General features: G+C 43.5%; 1 protein-coding gene across 1 annotated transcript in view; it reads left to right on the top strand.

Annotated features, from left to right (window-relative positions):
* Positions 1-6,821, top strand: part of LOC126267148 (uncharacterized) — a 47,968-nt gene extending 41,147 nt beyond the window's left edge. Inside the window, exons 2-5 of the mRNA XM_049972080.1 lie at positions 656-758; positions 848-1,042; positions 3,964-4,169; positions 6,565-6,821. Of these exons, the coding sequence (XP_049828037.1) occupies positions 665-758; positions 848-1,042; positions 3,964-4,169; positions 6,565-6,723 (654 nt within the window). The 5' untranslated portion in view covers positions 656-664 and the 3' untranslated portion in view covers positions 6,724-6,821. The remainder of the gene's footprint in view (positions 1-655; positions 759-847; positions 1,043-3,963; positions 4,170-6,564) is intronic.
* Positions 6,822-25,192: the final 18,371 nt, after the last annotated feature.

Raw genomic sequence — 25,192 nt, 5'->3', positions numbered from 1 at the left:
TGTACCTGTACATGCCATCCAAGCTCTGTTTGACTCAATGCCCAGGCGTATCATGGCCGTTATTACGGCCAGAAGTGATTGTTCTCAGTACTGATTTCTCAGGATCTATGCACCCAAATTGCGTGAAAATGTAATCAGATGTCTAGTATAATATATCTGTCCAATGAATACCCGTTTATTATCTACATTTCTTCCTGGTGTAGCAATTTTAATGGCCAGTAGCGTAGTTTAGGTTTGATGGAATGTTTTACAACGTCCTTCGGCAATTCTCGACGCTCTCTGCCCTTCAATATACGAGGTCTGCCTGGTTTCGGTTTATCTGTGATTGTTGCTTCGCATTTCCACAATCACGTCACCAACAGTAGATCTGGGGGGCTGTAGAAGGGTTGAAATGCTCCTGGTTGTTACTCAGTTGAAATTCAATCGCTAGTCCACGTTCGAAGTCACTGAAGTCTCCTAACGGACCCATTCTGCTGTTACTGCTTCTCTACTGATCCGCCTGCTTCTGTACCGGCGAGTCCACCTCTCGTGACGTCTAGTGGTGAATTCCGCATTGCAGAGGAGTGTCTGGAGACTTATGATTAGTGTGGAGTATGCTATGCGGATGTGTGACGTGAGCCCGTACCTCAGCAGTGACGTCATTCGCTTGTTGCAGGTGTCCACGATGGTCCGCCGGCTGCTGCTGCTGGTGCTGATGGCGGCGATGGGAGCCGCCCAGCGCAGACTCGCCCTGCCCGACCCGCGCAGCTGCGCCAACCGTAAGTACCGCAGCCACGCCTAGCCTACGCGCCCCCTCGCTGACGGTCGCGGCGCCACTAAAGCATCGCGTGTGCTCTCTGTGTGACAGGCGTCCGGCACGCGACGTACCGCGACGCGCGCGGCGTGGCCCACGCCTACTTCTTCAGCTGGGAGCACGGGCCCACGCGCAGCCTCGAGGTGGACTGGCTCGACGCCAGGAACATCTGCCGCAGGCACTGCATGGACGCCGTCTCCCTAGAGACGCCTCAGGAGAACGAGTTCATCAAGCAGCGCATCGCCAGAGGTAACGCTCTAGCTGTGGAAGCAGGAATTACAGGAGGTCCCAAATCCATAGGCTCAAAATTGTACAGGCGGTAGAAGGTCCTACATCCTCCCGTTCGAAGACAAGCAGAAAAAAATTTTAATAGACTAATAACTATCAGATGCTAGCAGACGAATTTTCACATTTTTCTCAAATATTCTTTGTGCATGTTTATCATAATTTTTATTTTTGTACATATATCCTGGCAGACACGTTCAAACTGCTCCTACGGCGAAAATGTTCTCATTTTTTATCAGTCTTCTGAGACTGGTTTGCCCTTCCTCTGTTATTTGAATTAAAGGGTGATACAGCTGCCCCTACCGACGTCGTTTTATGCAACCCGCAATGATAGATCTGGCTCTCAAAAATTACGCGTGAGATTTTCATATTCTCTCGATCGCTACGAGAAAACTATTATTTCAACACAATAAAATGAACAGGTTTTTTCGTAGGAAATTTAATGTGGTTACATTTTGTAGTGGAATACGTTTTCGCTAGAGGCCGTAGTTTCGAGTTATTCAAGAAAAACGTACAAACGCATCCCCACTCCCATACTCAGCCCCCCACAGATCAGGATTTACAAAATGCCCTTCATGGCACTCCCTACCACTGCACAAATATTTGCGACTGTACAAATTATTTTTCACATTCGACCTTTTTTATCTTCACTTGCTGACCTTACTACGCCACAGGCTTAGTTGAGCACTTACAAAACTTTTGTGTAAATTCTGCGTAATAGTTTTGTGAATTTTACCTAACATTATAAAATAATTACATTGTTATATTCGTCAGGCCTTCAGGCTATGAGACTACTGTGCTTGTAAGAGTTAAATTTGGATTGAATTGTCAACGTAATTAGTTTTAGTGTAACGTGTATAAAACTGGCTTTTCTTTCGTAGCTTCATGGGTACTTTTAAAATAATGTTAACGAAACAGCTGACAATACTGCTGACGTAATCAATAGAAACAGAAATGATCGAATATCGGTTATAGTTCGAGTAGTCGGAAATTTTTGTACAGTGTTAGGAGGGAGTGCTACGAACAACTTACTAGTAATCTTGACTGGTGATGGACGATTTTGAGGGTGCAGGTGAGTTTCGTGAATAGACCCAAAACTATGGCCTCCGACGAAAATGTGTCCCAATATAAGATTTAACTACATTAAATTTACTACCTTTTTTTGCGCGACTAATGTGTAGTTTCCACGTAACGATCGAGAGAATATGAAAGTCTCGTACGTGGTTTTTGAAGTCCAGGTATAACATTCCGGTTTACATAAAATGACATCGCTAGGGACAGCTTAATCACCCCGTATATTCCAATCTCTATCTTCCTACATTTTCCGTGATACTTAACATATATCCTATCAGCCTGTAGCTTTTTTTTTGTCAATGTTTCCACATATTCTTCTCCTCGCCTGCTCTGTGGGGAATCTCGTCATTATTTTATCTTATCAGTCTACCTATTTTTCAACATCCTTCTACACACCGCATCTTAAACGCTTATTTTCCATTCTTCCCCCAGTGCATGATTCACTTCCGTAGTATGCTGTGCGCCAAATTCATTGTCTCAGAAATTTCTTCCCCAAATTTCGGCCGACATTTGATGGTAGTAAACTTCTTCTTGACATTGAATGACGCTTTAATCTGTACTAGACTGCTCTTTATGTCCTTGTTTTGTCCGTTATATGCAATTTTGCTTCCAAGGTGGCAGAACTCATTCATCTCCTTCGGGGTTCCTATTTTAACGTTAAGTTTATCGCTAATCTTATTTTTACTAATCCTCATTACTTTTATTTTTCTTCTGTTTACAATCAATCGATATTCACTGCTCAGCAGACTGTTTTATATTAAAGAATAGTATTACATATCGCAAACATTTGATTGATAAGAACAATACTAACTTGTAGATTTTGTCTCTATAAATGTAAAAAGTAAAGAAAAAAATGTCCGAGGCGGAAACAAAATTCCTTTTCCTTTCTGTTTTTAAGAGACTACAAATTAGTATTAATCTTATTAATCATGCCATTCTCGCAATTAAAGTTGTTCAGTAACTAAATTGAGGGAATTTTTACAATAGAAAAAATATGAATTTGTCTACCGGCATGTACAAAAAATATGAATTACAATGAACCTGCACAAAAGCTATTGAAAAAAGCTAAAATTAGTATACTACAACCTAAAATGATCCAGTTTATTACAAATGACGGTCAGTTGCCATACTACATTCACCAGATACACTTGCCTTGGAAGAGAAGCCGCCAAGATGCCTGCTGCAACAATGCTCTTTGACATGCTACACAGCAGTTTGTGAACCTTCAAGGATAGTAACGCTGTAACTCGCCACGAGATAGAACGCAGTTTGGAATTTCAGACTCGTGGTCCTAATGGAACTGGCACGCACTGCATTCGAACTGCGTCCACTCTTCTACGTCTGTTTACGACTATGTGTGACGGGCCCACATGTTGCCAAAGTTGTTTCGAGTACGGCGCAGAAGCCAGAGATAAGTGCTCGTGTGTGTGTACGACTTTGGCTTTGGCTTGGCTTGGCTTGCCTGAATGTTTTTGTGTTGCTTACTTTAGAAAAAGGCTTTTTGGCCGAAAGCTCATTAGTTTAGCAGTTTTTCTGTTGGGCCTGTCCGCAACTCAATATCTCCAGTATAGAGTGAGGATTGATCTATTCTTTTCATAATATTGTCATTATTTCACCCTGGATTTTCCATTGTTCCATATCAGATTAGGTAGTTAATCTACTGAAACGCGTTACCATACGTGACTCTTCAGAGATGGACTTACTGAAGTGACAGCTGAGTTTCTCCAGTGTATATACGTCACAGATCAATTCGCTAGGTCGCATATGCTACGTGCCCATACTGCTGGACTGAGTTTTGTCGCTGCCGGCAGGTAACGTGCGGTACATCTGGACGTCGGGCCGCAAGTGCAACTTCGCTGGCTGCGACAGGGCCGACCTGCAGCCGGCCAACATCAACGGCTGGTTCTGGTCCGGCTCCGGCGCCAAGATCGGCCCCACCAACCAGCGTAACACCGGCGACTGGAGCTACACCGGCGGCTTCGGACAGGCGCAGCCCGACAACCGCGAGGCCGCCCAGGTGAGCCACCCACTCCATCACTCACTCTCACGCTGGCTGCTTACTAGTTCTGGCAAGCCCAGGGGCCCCTCTTACACCCAACCAGACACACTACGTATGAATACTACGTTCATATAACGTCGCAAGTGTTACAAAGAAGTTTACATTTAATATGTTGTGCAACACTAAGAAGTAATTCCATAGCCCAGTCACACTAATGTAACTATGTGTCAAAAGCCTTTCGCGGTGCAGACATGCAGGGAGAGCGTCAAATTAAATTGTGCAAGGTACTGACTGGAATGTGGAACCATGCCAACTCCACCGCCGTTGCGCAAGGTTTCTCAGTTGGGATCCATGGCGTGAAAAGCCCGATAGAGGTGGTCCCACAGATTCTCTTTTGGGTTTAAGTCAGGGGATTTTGGTAGTAAACTAATCCTGCTCCTCTTCCAACCACGAGTGTACACTGCGTGTTGCGTGACACGTTGCATTGTCCTGCTGGTAGATGCCATTCTGCCAAAGAAAAATCACACTGCATATATTGGTGGACGTGATCCCCAAGAATAGATGCATACTTGTGTTGATCCATTGTGACGTCTGGTATGAACCCAGAGAATGCCACGAAAACATTCCCTTGACCATAACGCTCCATCATCCGGTCAGCATCCTTCCGACGATTGATGCGGGACAGTACAAGCCAAACACGTCGTTTATCTGGAAAGGCCACCTGTCGCCATTCAGTTGACGTCCAGTTGCGGTAGTGGGGTTAAACGTCCAGTATTCGTCGCCGGCTGCACGAAACAAGAGCCTCCTCCAGAGGCCCATACGTTGCATCGTTCGCTGAGCGATTGTTGAGGAGATACTGTTGGTAGCCTCTTGGTTCACCTGAGTGGTCAGTTGCTTAACTGTTACACGTCTATTCGCCTGTACGGATCACTGCAGCCGTCGTTCGCCCCTTAATCTATAGCTCACAGTTCACCACAGTTGCCTCGGCCTCAGTTTTGGATAGAGACATTTTGTATGGACAGTTTACTTTAGCCACGGAGGCATGCGACCAGGTTACAAACATAACCGTTTCGGAAATGCTTCCACCCTTGAGCCAAGAGCCACTGGTCATACCACTTTGGACGTCGGATAAATCGCTCCGTTTCCTCATTAAAACGAGGACTGCATTGTTTCTCGACCCAATCGCCCACCCCACCCCCCCCCCCCCCCACCCCCACCCCACAACCCAACGGCCTCGTATCACTAGCAGTCGAGATGACAGGCATCTTATCCGCATGGCTGTAACGGATCGTGCAGTCACGTCTCGATCCCTGTCAACAGATGGGGACGTTTGCAAGACAACAACCATCTGCACGAACAGTTCGACGACGTTTGCAGCAGCATGGACTATCGGCTCAGAGACCGTGGCTGTGGTTACCCTTGACGCTACGTCACAGACAGGAGCGCCTGCGATGGTGTACTCAACGACGAACCTGGGTGCACGAATGTCAAAACGTCATTTTTTCGGATGAATCCAGGTTCTGTTTACAGCATCATGATGGTCGCATCCGTGTTTGGTGACATCGCGGTGAACGCACATTGGAAGTGTCTATTGGTCATCGCCATACTGGCGTATCACCCGGCGTGATGGGCTGGGGTGCCATTGGTTCCACGTCTCGGTCACCTTTTTTTCGTATTGACGGCACGTTGAACAGTGGACGTTACATTTCAGATGTGTTACGACCCGTGGCTCTACCCTTCATTCGATCCCTGCGAAACCCTACATTTCAAGAGGATAATGCACGACCGCACGTTGCAGGTCCTGCACGGGTCTTTCTGGATACAGAAAATGTTTCTACTGCTGCCCTGGCAGCACATTCTCGAAAACTCTCACCAAGTGAAAACGTCTGGTCAGTGGTGGCCGAGCAACTTGCTCGTCATAATATGCCAGTCACTCCTCTTGATGAACTGTGGTATCGTGTTGAAGCTGCATGGGCAGCTGTACCTGTACACGCCATCCAAGCTCTTTTTGACTCAATGCCCAGGCGTATCAAGGCCGTTATTATGGCCAGAGGTGGTTGTTCTGGGTACTGATTTCTCAGGATCTATCCACCCAAATTGCGTGAAAATGTAATAAAATGTCAGTTCTAGTATAATATGTTTGTCCAATGAATACCCGTTATCATCTGCATTTCTTCTTGGTGTAGCAGTTTTAATGGCCAGTAGTGTACTTACACAGAGCCGTATATTTAAAGAAAAAGATTAGCACTGTTCAGCATGTAACCATAGCAACAAATTAACTTGTCGTATAATTGTTAAATGACTCGTTCAACATCATCGCGATTTATCGTGCAAAATCGTCTATGGAATGTGAGACTTGCTAACCGGCTGACTGCGGCAGCGCGCTGGGCTGAGAGGGTGTGCTGTGTTGCAGGGCAACGACGAGTCGTGCCTGTCCATCCTGAACAACTTCTACAACGATGGCGTCAAGTGGCACGACGTGGCGTGCCACCACGTGAAGCCGTTCGTCTGCGAGGACAGCGACGAGCTGCTCAACTTCGTGCGCTCCCGCAACCCCGGCATCCGCCTCTGATCTGATCCGCGCGCGCTCTCCCTCTCTCTCTCTTCCCTTCTTTTGTATTATTTGTCTATATTATTTAAATACACAATAAACTATTTTTAATATATTAACACCGTGTCTTGCAAACCTCACTTGTATTGTATGCATTGTATGTTAACCGGAGACCTAGAAATGACGGAGAGGCTCCGTCCCCGCCGCAGCCGCAGCCGCAGTGGTCCAGAACTCCACGACGACTACCGCAGTCCACTTCACCCCTCCACCGCCCCACACCGTACCCAGGGTTATTGTGCAGTTCGGCCCCCGGTGGACGCCCCAGGGAACGTCTCACACCAGACGAGTGTAGCCCCTAGGTTTGCGTGGTGGAGTAATGGTGGTGTACGCGTACGTGGAGAACTTGTTTGTGCAGCAATCGCCGACATTGTGTAACTGAGGCGGAATACGGGGAACCGGCCCGCATTCACCGAGGCAGATGGAAAACCGCCTACAAACCATCCGTAGACTGTCCGGTTCACCGGACCTCGATACAAATCCGCCTGGCGGATTCGTGCCGGGGACCAGGCGCTCCTTCCCGCCCGAAAAGCCGTGCGTTAGACCGCACGGCCAACCGGGCTGGCCAACCCTCACTTCCTATGTTCCATGTCTGGGGAGCCCTGGAGAGATTTATGGCTTTGCTTCGTCACACTCGTGATGAAATTAATGAATGAAAAAGGCAGGGAACCATCGTCCGTGTGATAACTCTAAATCATGTGGAAATAGAATCGTTGATTCTTGTAGATGATTGCACGCCTACCTACAACTCTATCATTTCTTCCTGCAATTTATGAAGTAAGTTAGGGTTTACCTGAAAGATCTACTTGTATCTCTCTGACCGCTCAGCGTCGGATCTTGCAACCTACAGCACGAATTTCAACGGCGGCATGTTTGAGTGCTAGGGACAGGGGAAACACTACCGACGAATAACAGTAACGCTACTAAAATTCGTATAGTGATTCAAACCTGGTTGGTAGGTACTAAGAGAGCGCACACGATAAGGTTACGATTGTGGATGGGGTCGTAAACAGTTACTGTGAGTTGTACAACTTTATTTTTCTAATAACCACTTATTTACACCTTGCTTTAAAGATCATAATTAACAATACGGCTGAAGGCCTAGTTAAAGAAAACTTGAGATACTTTCTGGGATGAAGACCGAAAACCACACCTAAAACAAGAACGGCCGAAGGCCTGGCTTAGAAACCAAAAGCAATTAAAAATAAAAGGTAAAAAATTTTTTAAAAAAGACATGCAATTGAAACAATTAGCGGCTGGTGGCCTACACTACACGTCTGAAGGACAACTACAACTAAAACACATTAATAAACAATTTTACTAACCAAGAAATTTCCTTTTTAACTTACAACAGAACGGCTGAAAGCCTAATTAAAGCAATATTAACTTAATGCACGGCTGAAGGTAACAAACAAACTTGAAACAACGGCTGAAGGCCTGAACAACAAGTCAGACAAACAATTTAAAATAAATCCCTTCCTTCTTATAAAAAATTTTCCTTTAAAGAATACACGCGGCTGAAGGTCTTATTAAAAGGGGTTCACATGAATCCTCGGCTGAAGGCCACACATAACACACTGAACAACTAACGGCTTAGGGTCTGGATTACAAACAATTTCAGATAGAGCCAAATTTAAGGAATTTTTTTTTCTTTTTTTAAATAAAATCAATCTTCAAAATTTTAATTTAACACGGCTCGTGGCCTTTATGTAAAATATTAAGAGAACTGAATTAACACGTGACTGAAGGCCTCGCAAAATTCTTCAAACTAACATGAAAATCACAATCTAAAACAAAACGGAAAAAATGGTGCTCAGAAGCGTTCCAAGGTCGGTCTGAGAAGGTAGCTCAAACATAAGGTGAGGTGAGACAGGCAGCCAAGAGTTGAAGATAAATAATCGGATGGCAACACAAACTAGGGACAGTCCAAGGACCGACCAACAATTTAACCAATTCCCTTCTGTCCAACCAACGGCACAACGATAGAAAATATAGGCCAAGGACGAGGATACAAACAGCACTACGTCTTCATACAGGGTGTTTCAAAAATGACCGGTATATTTGAAACGGCAATACATTTTCAGGCAGACAAACTTTCGAAATTACAGCAGTTACAATTGTCAACAACAGATGGCGCTGCCGTCTGGAAAACTCTATAGTACGATATTTTCCACATATCCACCATGCTCAGCAATAATATGGCGTAGTCTCTGAATGAAATTACCCGAAACCTTTGACAACGTGTCTGGCGGAATGGCTTCACACGCAGATGAGATGTACTGCTTCAGCTGTTCAATTGTTTCTAGATTCTGGCGGTACACCTGGTCTTTCAAGTGTCCCCACAGAAAGAAGTCACAGGGGTTCATGTCTGGCGAATAGGGAGGCCAATCCACGCCGCCTCCTGTATGTTTCGGATAGCCCAAAGCAATCACACGATCATCGAAATATTCATTCAGGAAATTAAAGACGTCAGCCATGCGATGTGGCCGGGCACCATCTTGCATAAACCACGAGGTGTTCTCAGTGTCGTCTAAGGCAGTTAGTACCGCCACAAATTCACGAAGAATGGCCAGATAGCGTGATGCAGTAATCGTTTCGGACCTGAAAAATGGGCCAATGATTCCTTTGGAAGAAATGGCGGCCCAGACCAGTACCTTTTTGAGGATGCAGGGACGATGGGACTGCAACATGGGGCTTTTCGGTTCCCCATATGCGCCAGTTCTGTTTATTGACGAAGCCGTCCACGTAAAAATAAGCTTCGTCAGTAAACCAAATGCTGCCCACATGCATATCGCCGTCATCAATCCTGTGCACTATATCGTTGGCGAATGTCTCTCGTGCAGCAATGGTAGCGGCGCTGAGGGGTTGCCGCGTTTGAATTTTGTGTAGATAGAGGTGTAAACTCTGGCGCATGAGACGATACGTGGACATTTGCGTCATTTGGACCGCAGCTGCAACACAGCGAACGGAAACCCAAGGCCGCTGTTGGATCACCTGCTGCACTAGCTGCGTGTTGCCCTCTGTGGTTGCCGTACGCGGTCGCGCTACCTCTCCAGTACGTTCATCCGTCACGTTCCCAGTCCGTTGAAATTTTTCAAACAGATCCTTTATTGTATCGCTTTTCGGTCCTTTGGTTACATTAAACCTCCATTGAAAACTTCGTCTTGTTGCAACAACACTGTGTTCTAGGCGGTGGAATTCCAACTCCAGAAAAATCCTCTGTTCTAAGGAATAAACCATGTTGTCCACAGCACACTTGCACGTTGTGAACAGCACACGCTTACAACAGAAAGACGACGTACAGAATAGCGCACCCACAGACTGCGTTGTCTTCTATATCTTTCACATCACTTGCAGCGCCATCTGTTGTTGAAAATTGTAACTACTGTAATTTCGAAAGTTTGTCCGCCTGAAAAAGTACTGTTGTCCCAAGCATATTGCAACAAACGGTGTATTTCTATCGCGGCTCGTTTAGTTTTTATTGCCGTTTCAAATATACCGGTCATTTTTGAAACACCCTGTAAATTGGCGCCTAAAAACAGCCAAGGGAACAATAACCACTCTAAGCAAAATATGAGCGAAACAACTTAAAAGGCTGTTGAACCACACGCCTTGCCGAACAGAATCACTACGACGAGGAAAGGCACACTGCCAGAAAACTACGCTAATGACAAGGGCAGGTAACTAGGGCGTTAATGGTCACAGGGCAGAAAATACCGCTGGAGCTCTTCACTGGCAAGTAACACTCAACTTAATAATTAATCACAATATAGGAAGACGGCTGCAAGGTTTCGCCGACTCCAACACATCATACATTGCTGCTAGCCTGAACGGTCCAGGGAGAAACAACCCACAAATGAACGAAGAGATGTCACAGTAGTTGAGGTTTCCGAACAGGCTAACTGATCACTCGATTCCAGCGTCCAGGTTCGGTGGGCAACGAACTTTGTCACTCTCGCAGCTAGCGCCTCACGATACAACAGCGCGTGCATGCTGCCAGCGGTCTCGACCTGGCCTCGTTCCGTGCAGAGTTGCTCGCTGCTCTGTCCCAAACGAGTGACCCAGTCCAGCAGGCTCAGTCAAAACCACACAAGCTACTCACGGTTCTGCGATAACACGTCCATAAACAACTGAAACAATACTAAACCAGTCACTGTGGAACAAGTAGGAGGAATCAGAAGTCGACACACACAGAGAACACGAAAACGGTCGGCGACCAAATACACGTTGTTCGATCAGACGACCGACCGCATGACCAGCAAAGATCGTCCCCAATGAAGTCATGTGTGCCGGCTACGGTCGGGGGAGTCACGGCTGTCTGCACCTCACTGCTGCTCCGTCCCCACTGAACTCCCGACACACGACCACCCGGAAATACTAGCGGTCGCTCCAAAGATAGTACGACAGTGCTCTCATCGATAAACGCTGCTACTGCCACTCACGGGCAGGCAAGCTAGAAACTTAGTGAAGCCAGTAAATCCAATAAGAAACGGGACGGCAGTACCGCAAAAACAAGGTGTCAAGCAGTAAATGGCACGAACACGAGCCGCACACGATTCAGTGATCTCAGACACATGAGAAAATGCGAGGCCCATTCACAGTGTGGGGAAAACCATGAATCTACATTCCAGAGGAAAAGACTACATAAAGTACACAAAGAAAATAAAGGTGGGAGCTTGTTCCTGCTTTTAGGAAAATGTACTGAGAAAGAATAAATATGTCAGAAATAAGTACGAAGTGAATTAGCCATCAGAGTAATAAGACAGCAATTTTTTTCTTTTTTTCAGTATCCAGTTTGTCGTGGAATTAAAACCACAGTCAAAATCCGATGAAGCTTTGCGCAGATACGTCGTGCAGTGTCTCTAGTATGTCCGTCGATCACGTCACGTCGCACTTTGCACTTCTGAGTGTACAGTGAACACGTAAAGGTGCCAAGAAGGGTGGAGTCTCCGGCCAAGTGTAAAGTGCGTGCATTAATTCGAGGTCTTCATTCTGAGGGATTTCATGTAGCCCACACAACGGAACTATCAAGCGTGACAGCATACTGCAGCAAAATGGTTCAAATGGGGACTTAACTTCGGAGGTCTTCAGTCCCCTAGACTTAGAACTACTTAAACCTAACTAACCTAAGGACATCACACACATCCATGCGCGAGGCACGATTCGAACCGGCGACCGTAGCAGTAGCGCGGTTCCGGACTGAAGTGCCTAGAACCGCTCGGGAACAACGGCCGGCCATAGTGCAGCAACGCTGAAGAAACTTTGAAACAGGAAGTACAGACAGTCATGATGCAAGCGATCAGGGAAGGATGGGGGCGCCAGCCGATGATCTTGGTCTGCGAGTGGATCGCGTGATTCGAGAAAATCATCTACGAAGGGTAATTGAGAACAAGCGAAGAGGAATGTCCTTCTTCATGTCAATGCTCGGCCACACACTGCAGCTGCAACAAAGACGCCGCTCCCGTAGCGTTTTCGATTAGAAGTATTTGACCACCCACCGTACAGGCTGGACTTAGCTCCCTCTCATTTTCATCTCTGTGCTCATATGAACCCCTGGCTGTGAGGCCAGCATTCTGGCAGAGAAAACGACCTGCAGACGAGCGTCGTGTGTTGGCAGAAATCACAGAAGGCTGCGTTCTATAACGAGAGTATCTCCAAGTTGGTACCACGCTACGACAAATGTCTTAAGTCGGAGCGGTGACTATGAAGAGAATTGGCTGCAAGATTAGATAAATATCGCAAATAAAATATTTTTTATTTTCACTGTGGTTTCCATTTGGTGGAACGATCGGACCATGACGAAAAAAAAAAAAACTAGCCTCCGTAGATACAAGAACGATGGTAAGTGCGCATGAGTACGTAGCTTTCCGCTACACGGGTGTGCTGTTGGAAGGCTGCTCGCAGGACTGGATGCTAGTATTCTTACAGCGATAATGGAAACTGCTTGCGTCTTCTTGAGGTACGATCGGATTACTATCGTGAATTTCCAGTACACATCGGACGCCTAGATAATGAATTTCAACTCATGTTGCAACTATGATGGTGGTAGGCTTCACAATGAGTCGAAACCAATCAGCCGCAAATAGATCTTCTTAGTTAGCTGGAGATAGTGCTCCATTGGTATTATTGCCCTACTAGGTGTGTCTCCCGATAAAAGTATAGTCCGCGCTGCCAACCTTATAGTGGAGTCAGCCCTAATCTCTCCTGCTGCATTAGTGCTGAGTGACAGGGCCGCACTTAGGTTCTTAAGTTGACTAGCGAGATTGGCGCAAATCCAGAAGCGTGACCGAAAAGGCGTTCTTCCGCGAGAGCGTGGCCAGGAGGCAAGTTTGAACGCAACGGCTCCTTTCTCCCTTTTTAACGTACCGCTCCATGTTGGGACAGTTTTAATAAATTGATTTCCAGCAATCTCAAAATTATCCAAACCTTATCCTACGCTCCTTATTCTTGGTAGCATTTTATTTTGGTCAGTCAGAAATTGAGAGGAGGATTACTTTTGTGGGGCAATTTTGCCCATCATATTTAGTAGCTCATTGATGAAACATGCAATCGACCTGTGGGTGTCGACATTTGGTTCGTAATTTCTCATACAGTTGGAATCCGTGATTAAAATTTATATTCATTAAATATTTCGAATCTCATCCTTAGAAGGGCTGGACGAAGCGGTTGTTCGGACACCTCCACGCGTATGAGTATGAGATCTAGAAAAATCTCAGGTTCAAGCTCTTTTCTAAGCACCTGAAACTCTCAAAAGTCATCACTAGTCAAAACGCTACTGTTTTTAGGTAACAGCGATTTTCAAAGAATATAATGGCCACTTTTTACTTTTTTACGAAACACTCCAAGAACAAACACTTTTTGTACAGATCGTTTTATTGTTCCTTAAAATACCTGCATTGGAAATTTATACACATCTGCGTGCATTCGATCCAATTTAATAACATATTTTTTTCTCTGATGCCACGCCCTCAAAAACATTTTTGGATGGTTCAAAAGCTTTTTGATGTGATGAAAACTGCTATCCACATATTTTTCTGTGATACATATCAGTTGAATTCTGGCAATGAGGCATTAATTCCATGTTTTTCTCCGTCAAGTAATTGATTTTTTGACGTCCATTGGTAATTTGCGGAAAAGATATTATATAACAGTCATCATTAACTGTTCTTCAATCCTGTAAGGCGATGGTGCCACATGGTCATTACAACCAGGGAAACAAGTGATTACTTTCTTGGGAGTGCTTCTTCGCGAACAAACTACTTTTGTTTCTTTCGCTTCATCTTGGAACCTCAGACAGTTGACTGCTGTTGATATCCCCGCTAATACAAATACATCCGAGTTTGTTTCCTGTTAATGATGTTGTATACAGCTTTTGAATTTACTCGGTCGGATTTTCTGAGCGTTTCCTTACACCAACTGACACCAGTCTGTTTCTGAGCTTCGGTGAAATTCTGCAGAATCCATTCGCAGCAGATATTCTGCGCAGCTGAATGATCACGCAACATCAAACGTACTGCGATCTTCAGTATGTCTACGGAAGCCTCATCTCGCAGCACTTCGCATGCTGATTCTCTACAACTATGATATGCACAACATGCTCAAAAGAGGAAAGGCCGCTGGACCTGATGGGATACCAGTTCGATTTTACATAAAGTACGCGAAGGAACTTGCCCCCCTTCTTGCAGCGGTGTACCGTAGGTCTCTGTAAGAGCATTGCGTTCCAAAGGATTGGAAAAGGGCACAGGTCATCTCCGTCTTCAAGAAGCGACGTCGAACAGATATGCACAACTATAGACGTATATCTCTAACGTCGATCAGTTGTAGAATTTTGGAACACGTATTATGTTCGAGTATAATGACTTCTCTGGATACTAGAAATCTACTCTGTAGGAATCAGCATGGGTTTCGAAAAAGACGGTCGTGTGAAACCCCGCTCGCGCTATTCGTCCACGAGACTCAGAGGTCCATAGACACGGGTTCACATGTAGATGCCGTGTTTCTTGACTTCCGCAAGCCGTTCGATACAGTTCCCCACAGTCATTTAACGAACAAAGTAAGAGCATATGGACTATCAGACCAATTTTTTGATTGGATTGAAGAGTTCCTAGATAACAGAACGCAGCATATCATTCTCAATGGAGAGAAATCTTCCGAAGTAAGAGTGATTTCAGGTGTGCCACAGTGGAGTGTCAAAGGACCGTTGCTATTCACAATATACATAAATGACCTTGTGGATGACATCGGAAGTTCACTGAGGCTTTTTGCAGATGATGCTGTGGTATATCGAGAGGTTGTAACAATGGAAAATTGTACTGAAATGCAGGAAGATCTGCAGCGAATTGACGCATGGTGCAGGGAATGGCAATTGAATCTCAATGTAGACAAGTGTAATGTGCTGCGAATACATAGAAAGAAAGATCCCTTATCATCTAGCTTCAATGTAGCAGGTCAGCAACTGGAAGCAGTTAATGCCATAAATTATCTGGGAGTACGCATTAGGAGTGATTTAAAATGGAATGATCATATAAAGTTGATCGTCGGTAAAGCAGATGCCAGACTGAGATTCATTTGAAGAATCCTAAGGAAATGCAATCCGAAAACAAAAGAAATAGGTTACAGTACGCTTGTTCGCCCGCTGCTTGAATACTGCTCAGCAGTGTGGGATCCGTACCAGATAGGGTTGATAGAAGAGATAGAGAAGATCCAACGGAGAGCAGTGCGCTTCGTTACAGGATCATTCAGTAATCACGAAAGCGTTACGGAGATGATAGATAAACTCCAGTGGAAGACTCTGCAGGAGAGACGCTCAGTAGCTCGGTACGGGCTTTTGTTGATGTTTCGAGAACATACCTTCACCGAAGAGTCAAGCAGTATATTGCTCCCTCCTACGTATATCTCGCGAAGAGACCATGAGGATAAAATCAGAGAGATTAGAGCCCACACAGAGGAATACCGACAATCCTTCTTTCCACGAACAATACGAGACTAGAATAGAAGGGAGAACCGATAGAGGTACTCAGGGTACACTCCGTCACACACTGCCAGGTGGCTTGCGAAATGTGGATGTAGATGTAGATCAATGTTTTTTTGAAAAGCAATAATCGACTGGGTCGATGTTTTCAAGAAATTCATAAGCGTTGGAAGCACAGCCACGACAAAGTATAGCGAACCAATGAATTGTAAAAGTGATTACCAAAAGTTGAACAAAGTGATTCGCTGCATTAATGTGGAGTTAGGCCCTTAGTAAAATCATAAAAAAATTTCAGAACTATTTCTGTAAATGCTCATTGTAAACAAACAACTTGTTCCATTTCAGAGCTGCCATTGTTTTAACAGTTAAGAAAACACCAGTTCTTAATATACAGAAAACACACAACCAGCAACACAGTAATACATGACATGTATATTCATTTCACCGCACAAAAGCAAGTCAGGTTCAGATGTCTCCTACATAGGCTGAACAGAATTCCAATGGATAAAGGTAGCTACACCCAAGAACTAAACATGATCAGACACATTGCAACAGGAAATGGGTATAACATAAAAGTAGTAGAGACCTGAACGCTAAAATAAAAACAAAACTGATACAAAACTCACACAACAACTTTAAGGACAACACAGCACTAATGATCATACACCAGAGAACACATAAAGGACCCAAGATGAAAAAACGACAAAGAACAGGAAATCATACCAGACACTGACATTTAACAAACAAAATAATCCTTATAATAAGAAACATTATGAGAAAACAAGGCGGAAATATGGCATTGAGAACAAACAATATGGTACAAAAAAGATTAAAAAAACAATGGCCTACATATCATGAATAAATTCAGCAAATCAGGTATATACCATAATGTTACTCATAATATGGGTATACTTGGCAGTAGCAACTCGACCATCTCTCCAGCGACGCATTCCAAGACAACAGGAACACATCCACACACACACAGCCACTGCAGGATCACTATTGGGTGTATTTTGGGTTGAATCGAGACGTTGTGCCCTGTATTCTCGTACTGGACCATCATTAGCTGAGAAAAATGCAGATTCATCAGAATATGTCACATTCTGACAGTCGTGATTGAAAATTTCCTTGACAAACGCTAACTGGTAAAGTCGATGAGTAGTAGAAGAGCGGCCACTCTAGATGACCTTGAACTCAGACTAGAGGTCATTCTGGGAAATTTCATGCAATTGCGCTTGTCATATTCCGCTGATAGTATCAGCATTTCCTCACCTCCAAGGTCGTTCCAGGAATCATGACATACTGCCATGTGCTGAAGTTAGGGAGGGGATGGGCTTCTCCTGCACTTCACCAAAGTTTGCAAGAAGCACCCTCCTCCCCAAGTGTCCACACTCTGTAAGGTAAAGTATCTGAACTGACGAAAAATTTGTCAATTATGCTTTCGTCACTGACTTCCGAAAAATCGTTTGAGGACTGGCTCACCAGTCACATTGGTAACTTTTTTTTCTTTAGCTGGCAGCAGCATAATACTCCGCTCTGCAGCCTACAGATAAAGTTAAAAAACATACTGAGGAGATTTAACAATAAAAAGAGGAGATAAAACGGTGACTGTTTAAAACTGGTACATGGCGAAAAAGTTGTGAATGAAACATAAAAACCAATGGGTCAGTGATGCTTATTAAAAACACTTAGGAAATAGTCAGGCACAATTAAAAAACACGGTGAAAGGCTCGTTGCTGTTGGCAACACTTGAAAACAGTGACGCACAACACTGAACATTCACGGAAAACACTGCACTAAAGCTAATGAAGAGATATGAGTATTGGGTGGGGGGGGGGGGGAGGACCCGGACAATGTGGCGGGGGTGGGGGGGAGTAGATTGGTAACTTTGATTTGAAGCTACATGGAATATACGGCTTACTGGAATGGGTAGACAGCATATTTCTCTACTAAATATGGAAACCAACATTTGCTTACACTTGTAAAATATAAACGACGAAATAAAAATTTGCATTTGTCACAAATCAAAAATGAGCATTAAATACTATCTCACAAGCCCTAAAAACACAAATAAAAGCAAGTCCACTTTCACAGAGCCTGCTTGCTCCTGTCACCAGCAAATGGCTGCACTGTATAAAACGAGTGGTTAGCACCAATAGCAGATGGCTGCACTGTAAAATCGAGGAAGTTCGATTTTTATACCACGATTTCGTACTGGCACCGATAGATTCCTGCATAGTTAAAAAGCTCAACAGAATCGCAAGTATATTATTTACCACATCTAAAATGTTGAAAAAAGTTCTAAAATATCTGAAAAATAAGTCTGCAGGACAGAACATACAATGTTTACATTACTGAGTGAGGATAATAGATGAAAAAACATGGTAAGATGCAAAACAATTAATGTGTTATCACATACATCTGCAATAAAATCACAAATTAATTTCTGCATAGACACATATTAGTCAAATAAGTGCTCAAAAATTCTAAGGTATGTACCACAATACTAATAACAGCTGACATTTGAGAATGTAGGCCTAATAATTCGATGTCATAAAACTAACCTGACCAGGTTTATAGCTGCAGAAAAACACATGTTAGCTAAGCACGCAAATAGACAAATTGAATGTAATGAATTAGGCCTACTTTTTGATGTATGTCACAACACTACGTCAAAATATATATTCCTGCATTTAAAATGTTCTCAAGTGCCATTCTAGGTGGGACCAAAATAATGCATCATCTTATTCACTAGAAAAACTATAAATAATGCTATTGATTGGCATTTACTGCCAGATATTACAAATGACACAGGGTTCCTGGAGGCTATGTACAATAACAGAAATTTTGCAGTTAGAAGGACCCCTAAAAGCTTAATAGACTGTATGTGTCCGATATTATTGTTCACAGTACTCTAAAAATATGTCATAAACGTGAAAGTGCGATGTTCATGTTACAGTGGTGTCTAAATACGTAAAGTGTGTATTCAGTGTGTGAAGTAGCATTTCCGGAAACTATGACTCGTGGAAAGAAAATCCTGGAACCAACTACACCAGTGCAAACACACACACCCAACATAATTGTCTTATTAGGGAAGGAAGAAAGGAATAAGATGTCTTTATTATCATATATCACTAATCAACAGAGGAATATGTACTGTTTGTAAACACTTGACCAAAGACGGCAACAGAGAGAGATGTGACATTTCCAAAGACAATTGCAGAGTCAGTATCTCGGAAAAACGACTTACCATATATTGTGAGACGTCTCATACTTCGGAACCACTAATGAAATATTGCTACGCCTATATTTTGTGTATAGCTTATTACAACATATGTTTATCGTATTATAAGCAAAATCACTACGAAAATTCTATTTCGTATATCTTGCAGGTACAAAGAACCATCATAATACGCCTAACGCCTGATGCAAGACACTGTATGACCAACATCCATTGCTATAGACGCTACACAATTGCCGCAAAAAGTGATGTTATTCTCTGCGCAGTTGCGTTTTTTGAAATTATGACTCATTACAATAAAAATCTGGAACTAGGTACACCACCACAAACACGCACACACAACATTGTTGCCTTATTACGGAAGGCATGGATCAGCATGACAGTGCCTGTCAACAGAGACGAGACGAAGATATCGATGTCGTAATACAAAGCAAACGGAGGTGAAACCATGTGATTACAGCAAGAATTGCCGAAGCAACTTAATTATATTTAACGGAGTAGTAGAGAAGAAAGATACGAGTCATCATGTACATTCCTGTACAGTCTTTCACAGGGAACAGACAGACAGCACATTCTGTAGCTTTCTCAAGCCAGGCAATACCATGTTCACTACCCAAGGAAACGTAAAAAATTTCCTATAGTCACGTGCCTGGCCACTTTATAAAATCTATACGGATGTTATCATGTGCGCTGCCCAGTCTTGGCCTTATGATTCGACATATATATATAATGTAAGTTTTACTCTACAATTGGAGATCGCCCACATTAAACAATCAATCCTAGCTGTCTTACCGTGTAGGAGAACCCTAGGTGTCGCTGTATATGTGAGATGTCGCCTCCAAGTCAACATTATGCTCCACCTGGAAGAAACTTTATAGAACTACTAAAGGAGGCTCATTCCGTTGATGTACATTTATAGTGTAGTTTCATGAGGTATAATACTGTGTGAATCCGACGTGTACTGTGTATGGAACTACGCTTCCCCTGTTTAAATACAGCGCTTCTGTTATAGTGAGAACAGCTTATTACAGACGTATGGAGATAGAATACAGTCAATGGTCCACCCTTACGCCAGTAGAAAAACAGCAGAAACGTTGTTAAACACCATACAATGACTGTTCCGAAAGTTATTCGCAACTGGAGCAGAGCAGTGGTATTCCCACCCAGGGCTCGCCGCTATTTAGTTGTAACATAGTATTGCCTGAACCATCGCAGCCCAAGGGCTTGCTAATCCAGTGCTAGCAAAACTGACGGAAACACAGCATACACGTGTAGGAGACACGTTACCAGACTGAATTCTGGAATACAACATGTGGATCCTTCTACAACCGATTGATGGTAAATCGTGATCTGTCGTCCAGTTTTCATATGTTGTAAATGATTTGATTCTAGCAGCAAGACGAAGCTGCAACGGTGTCTTGATCAACAACAAGCCAACATTGCTGACACAGTGCTCTGGAACCATGTCGTTCTATGTATAATACATGATAAAATTCAAATAGATGTTTGTATGTATATAGCACTTTAGTAAGCCCACCAGCTACATCAGAATAGTGGCGGCGATGTAAGTACTATTAGCTAATGCTAGTCTGCACGTCGCTGCATATGGTTCAGACACTCACTAAAAACAGTCTTAATAGGTTTCTATGACATATCATAAACTTCACCCCATGAACCATGGACCTTTACATTAGTGGGGAGGCTTGCATGTCTCAGCGATACAGATAGCCGTACCGTAGGTGCAACCACAATGGATGGGTATCTGTTGAGAGGCCAGACAAACGTGTAGTTCCTGAAGAGGGGCAGCAGCCTTTTAATAGTTGCCTGGATGATTGACTGATCTGGCCTTGTAACACTAACCAAAATGGCCTTGCTGTTCTGGTACTGCGAACGGCTGAAATCAAGGGGAAACTACAGCCGTAATTTTTCCCGAGGGCATGCAGCTTTACTGTATGATTACATGATGATGGCGCCCTCTTGGGTAAAATATTCCGGAGGTAAAATAGTCCCCCATTCGGATCTCAGGGTGGGGACTACTCAGGAGGACGTCGTTATCAGGAGAAAGAAAACTGGCATTCTACGGATCGGAGTGTGGAATGTCAGATCCCTTAATCGGGCAGGTAGGTTAGAAAACTTAAAAAGGGAAATGGATAGGTTAAAGTTAGATCCAGTGGGAATTAGTGAAGTTCGGTTGCAGGAGGAACAAGACTTCTGGTCAGGTGACTACAGGGCTATAAACACAAAATCAAATAGGGGTAATGCAGGAGTAGGTTTAATAGTGAATAGGAAAATAGGAATGCGGGTAACCTACTACAAACAGCATAGTGAACGCATTATTGTTGCCAAGATAGATACGAAGCCCATACCTACTACAGTAGTACAAGTTTATATGCCAACTAGCTCTGCAGATGACGAAGAAATTGAAGAAATGTATGATGAAATAAAAAAAAAAATATTCATATAGTGAAGGGTGACGAAAATTTAATAGTCATGGGTGACTGGAATTTGGCAGTAGGAAAAGGGAGAGAAGGAAACGTAGTAGGTAAATATGGATTGGGGCTAAAAAATGAAAGAGGAAGCCGCCTGGTAGAATTTTGCACAGAGCATAACTTAATCATAGCTAACACTTGGTTCAAGAATCATGAAAGAAGCCCGTATACGTGGAACAGGCCTGGAGATACTGGAAGGTGTCAGTAGATTATATAATTGTAAGACAAGGATTTAAGAACCAGGTTTTAAGTTGTAAGACATTTCCAGGGGCAGAAGTGGACTCTGACCACAATCTATTGGTTATGAACTGTATATCAAAATTGAAGAAACTGCAAAAAGGTGGGAATTTAAGGAGATGGGACCTGGATAAACTGACAGAACCTGAGGTTGTACAGAGTTTGAGGTAGAGCATAAGAGAACGATTGACAGAAACGGGGGAAAGAAATACAGTAAAAGAAGAATTGGTCTCTTTGAGGGATGAAATAGTGAAGGCAGCAGAGGATCAAGTAGGTAAAAAGACGAGGGCTAGTAGAAATCCTTGGGAAACAGAATAAATATTTAATTTAATTGATGAGAAAATTTAAAAATGTAGTAAATGAAGCCGGCAAAAAGGAATACAGACGTTTCAAAAATGAGATCGACAGGAAGCGGTAGAGGACACATGTAAGGACGTAGAAGCATATCTCACTAGGAGTAAGATAGATACTGCCTACAGGAAAATTAAAGAGACCTTTGGAGAAAAGAGAACCTTTTGTGTGAATATCTAGAGCTCATATAGAAACCTAGTTCTAAGCAAAGAAGGGAAAGCAGAAAGGCGGAACGAGTATATAGCGGGCCTATACAAGGACGATATACTTGAGGATAAAATTATGGAAATGGAATAGGATGTAGATGAAGATGAAATGGGAGATATGATACTGCGTGAAGAGTTTGACAGACCACTGAAAGACCTATGTCGAAACAAGGCCCCTTGAGTAGACAACATTTCATTAGAAGTACTGACAGTCTTGGGAGAGCCAGCCCTGACTAAACTCTACCATCTGGTGAACAAGATTTATTCTTTACAGACGAATGGAAAAACTGGTAGAAGCCGACCTTGGGGAAGATCAGTTTGGATTCCGTAGAAATACTGGAACACGTGAGGCAATACTGACCCTACGACTTATATCAGAAGATAAATTAAGGAAAGACACACTTACGTTTCTAGCATTTGTAGACTTAGAGAAAGCTTTTGACAATGTTGACTGGAATACTCTCTTCCAAATTCTGAAGGTGACAGGGGTAAAATAGAGGGAGCGAAAGGCTATTTACAATTTGTACAGAAACCAGACTTCAGTTATGAGAGTCGAGGGTCTTGAAAGGGAAGCAGTGGCTGGGAAGCGAGTGAGACAGGGGTGTAGCCTATCCCCGGTGTTATTCAGTCTGTATATTGAGCAAGCAGTAAAGGTAAAATGCATGGAGAAGAAATAAAAACTTCCAGATTTGCCAATGACATTGTAATTCTGTCAGAGACAACAAAGGAATTGGAAGAGCAGTTGAATGGAATGGACAGTGTCTTTAAAGGAGGATATAAGATGAACATCAACAACACCAAAACGAGGATAATGGAATGTAGTCGAATTAAGTTGGGTGATGCTGAGGGTATTAGATTAGAAAATGAGACACTTAAAGTAGTAAAGGAGTTTTGCTATTTGGGGAGCAAAATAACTGATGATGGTCGATGTAGATAGGATATAAAATGTAGACTGGCAATGGCAAGGAAAGCGTGACTGAAGAAGAGAAATTTGTTTGCGTCAAGTATAGATTTAAGTTTCAGGAAGTCGCTTCTGAAAGTATTTGTATAGAGTGTAGCCATGTACGGATGTGAAACATGGACGATAAATAGTTTGGACAAGAATAGAAGCTTTCGAAATGTGGTGCTACAGAAGAATACTGAAGAATAGATGGGTAGATCACATAACTAATAAGGAGGTATTGAATAGAATTGGGGAGAATAGGAGTTTGTGGCACAGCTTGACTAGAAGAAGGGATTGGTTGGTATGACATGTTCTGAGGCATCAAGGGATCACCAGTTCAGTATTGGAGGGCAGCTTGGTGTGAAAAATCGTAGAGGGAGACCAAGAGAGGAATACACTAAGTAGATGCAGAAGGATGTTGGTTGTAGTAGGTACTGGGAGATGAAGAAGCTTGCACAGGGTAGAATAGCATGGAGAGCTGCATCAAACCAGTTCAAATGGCTCTGAGCACTATGCGACTTAACTTCTGAGGTCATAAGTCACCTAGAACTTAGAACTAATTAAACCTTACTAACCTAAGGACATCACACACATCCATGCCCGAGGCAGGATTCGAACCTGCGACCATAGCGATCAATCCAGTCTCTGGACTGATGACCACAACAACAACATCATAAAGTTCGTGTGTAGGGTTATGAAATACATATAGCTACATACGCTAACTTGATTAAAAAGACCAGTTGTTGCGCTTTACCACAGATACATATTAATTTGTGAACTGTGGAGTTCAGAGTGATGAAAAGGCAAAAACGTACACTATCTGCTGATACTGTCTTAACTGCGTTCAATGAATACAGAAAATGTAGATGCTGTATACTCCCTACACGCAACACATGAGGAAATATAGAGTGCACATTTAAAACAGTTAGGCATGTGCCCACATGGTTGGAACACTGACCCGCCTCGTCCTGGGAAAAAATTTCACACAGATTAGTTCCTCAGCCACAGTATTACGGTAAAGTTCATATCGCTCCACACTGTGGGTTGCATATACTAAAGTGCAAGGATATATTCAGGGGCAAACTTGATTGATTTATGACTGCCACCCCCTCCCCTTAACCTGTTGTACTCATATTTGATTTATGATCACCAGGTGGTTGATTTATGACATCCTAGGGATAATCCATTCTTCTGAGAAACCCCCACCCAAACCCTCTCCCCCTCCTCCTCACCCACCCTTCTCGAAAATCGCCGATAAGAGCACACTGACTTATAATTAAATCGATCAATTAATTAACCCCTCTCTCTCTGGGAAATCCCCCAGCCCTCCTCTCCCATCCATCACTTCCCTCTTCCTCCCCCCCCCCTCCCCATCTGGAATTGGTGAGAAAAAGACTCAGTTTGTGCTGGAGAAGAAGGATCTCATGATTCAAAATTGCAATGTTAATCATAGCAGAGGATATATTGTATTTATAAAATTCAATTTTCAGTGCTTGGATCTCTTTATTCGGTAGGAAAAGCTCACGTCCAGCAACTACATGCCCTAATTATGTAGTTACACTATTGCAGATTGGAGGTGTTGTCTTCTTGGAAAATTTGTGTGCATGTGTACATGTGCGTGTGTGCTTGTCTGTGCGTGTGTGTGTGTGTGTGTATGTGTGCTTGTCTTGTCATGCAGGGATGGACTGAGCTAGTGCACGAGGCCACCACCACCTGTGAATGTCTGACCCCTCAACCCACCTCCCCTCCCCCCCATCCCTCTCAGAAAAAAAACCTTGCAGGAAAGAGATTCAGTCTGTACTGGAGAGGAAGGATTTCATGGCATGAAATTCAAATCAATCTCAATAATATATTGATGAATATTCTTTATTTAATCAGTTTAGAGGAGACAGTGCTCTCCCCCTTGGTTAGGGCTTACGTCTGGACCCCCACCCCCACTGTCCATTACGTAATAACTGCAAGCACCGAGGAATTGAATGAAGTGTGGAATAGTAG

Source organism: Schistocerca gregaria, chromosome 4, assembly GCF_023897955.1.
Source record: "Schistocerca gregaria isolate iqSchGreg1 chromosome 4, iqSchGreg1.2, whole genome shotgun sequence".
Taxonomy (NCBI): Eukaryota; Metazoa; Arthropoda; class Insecta; order Orthoptera; family Acrididae; genus Schistocerca; species Schistocerca gregaria.
This window is presented reverse-complemented; position numbering and strand designations above follow the sequence as displayed.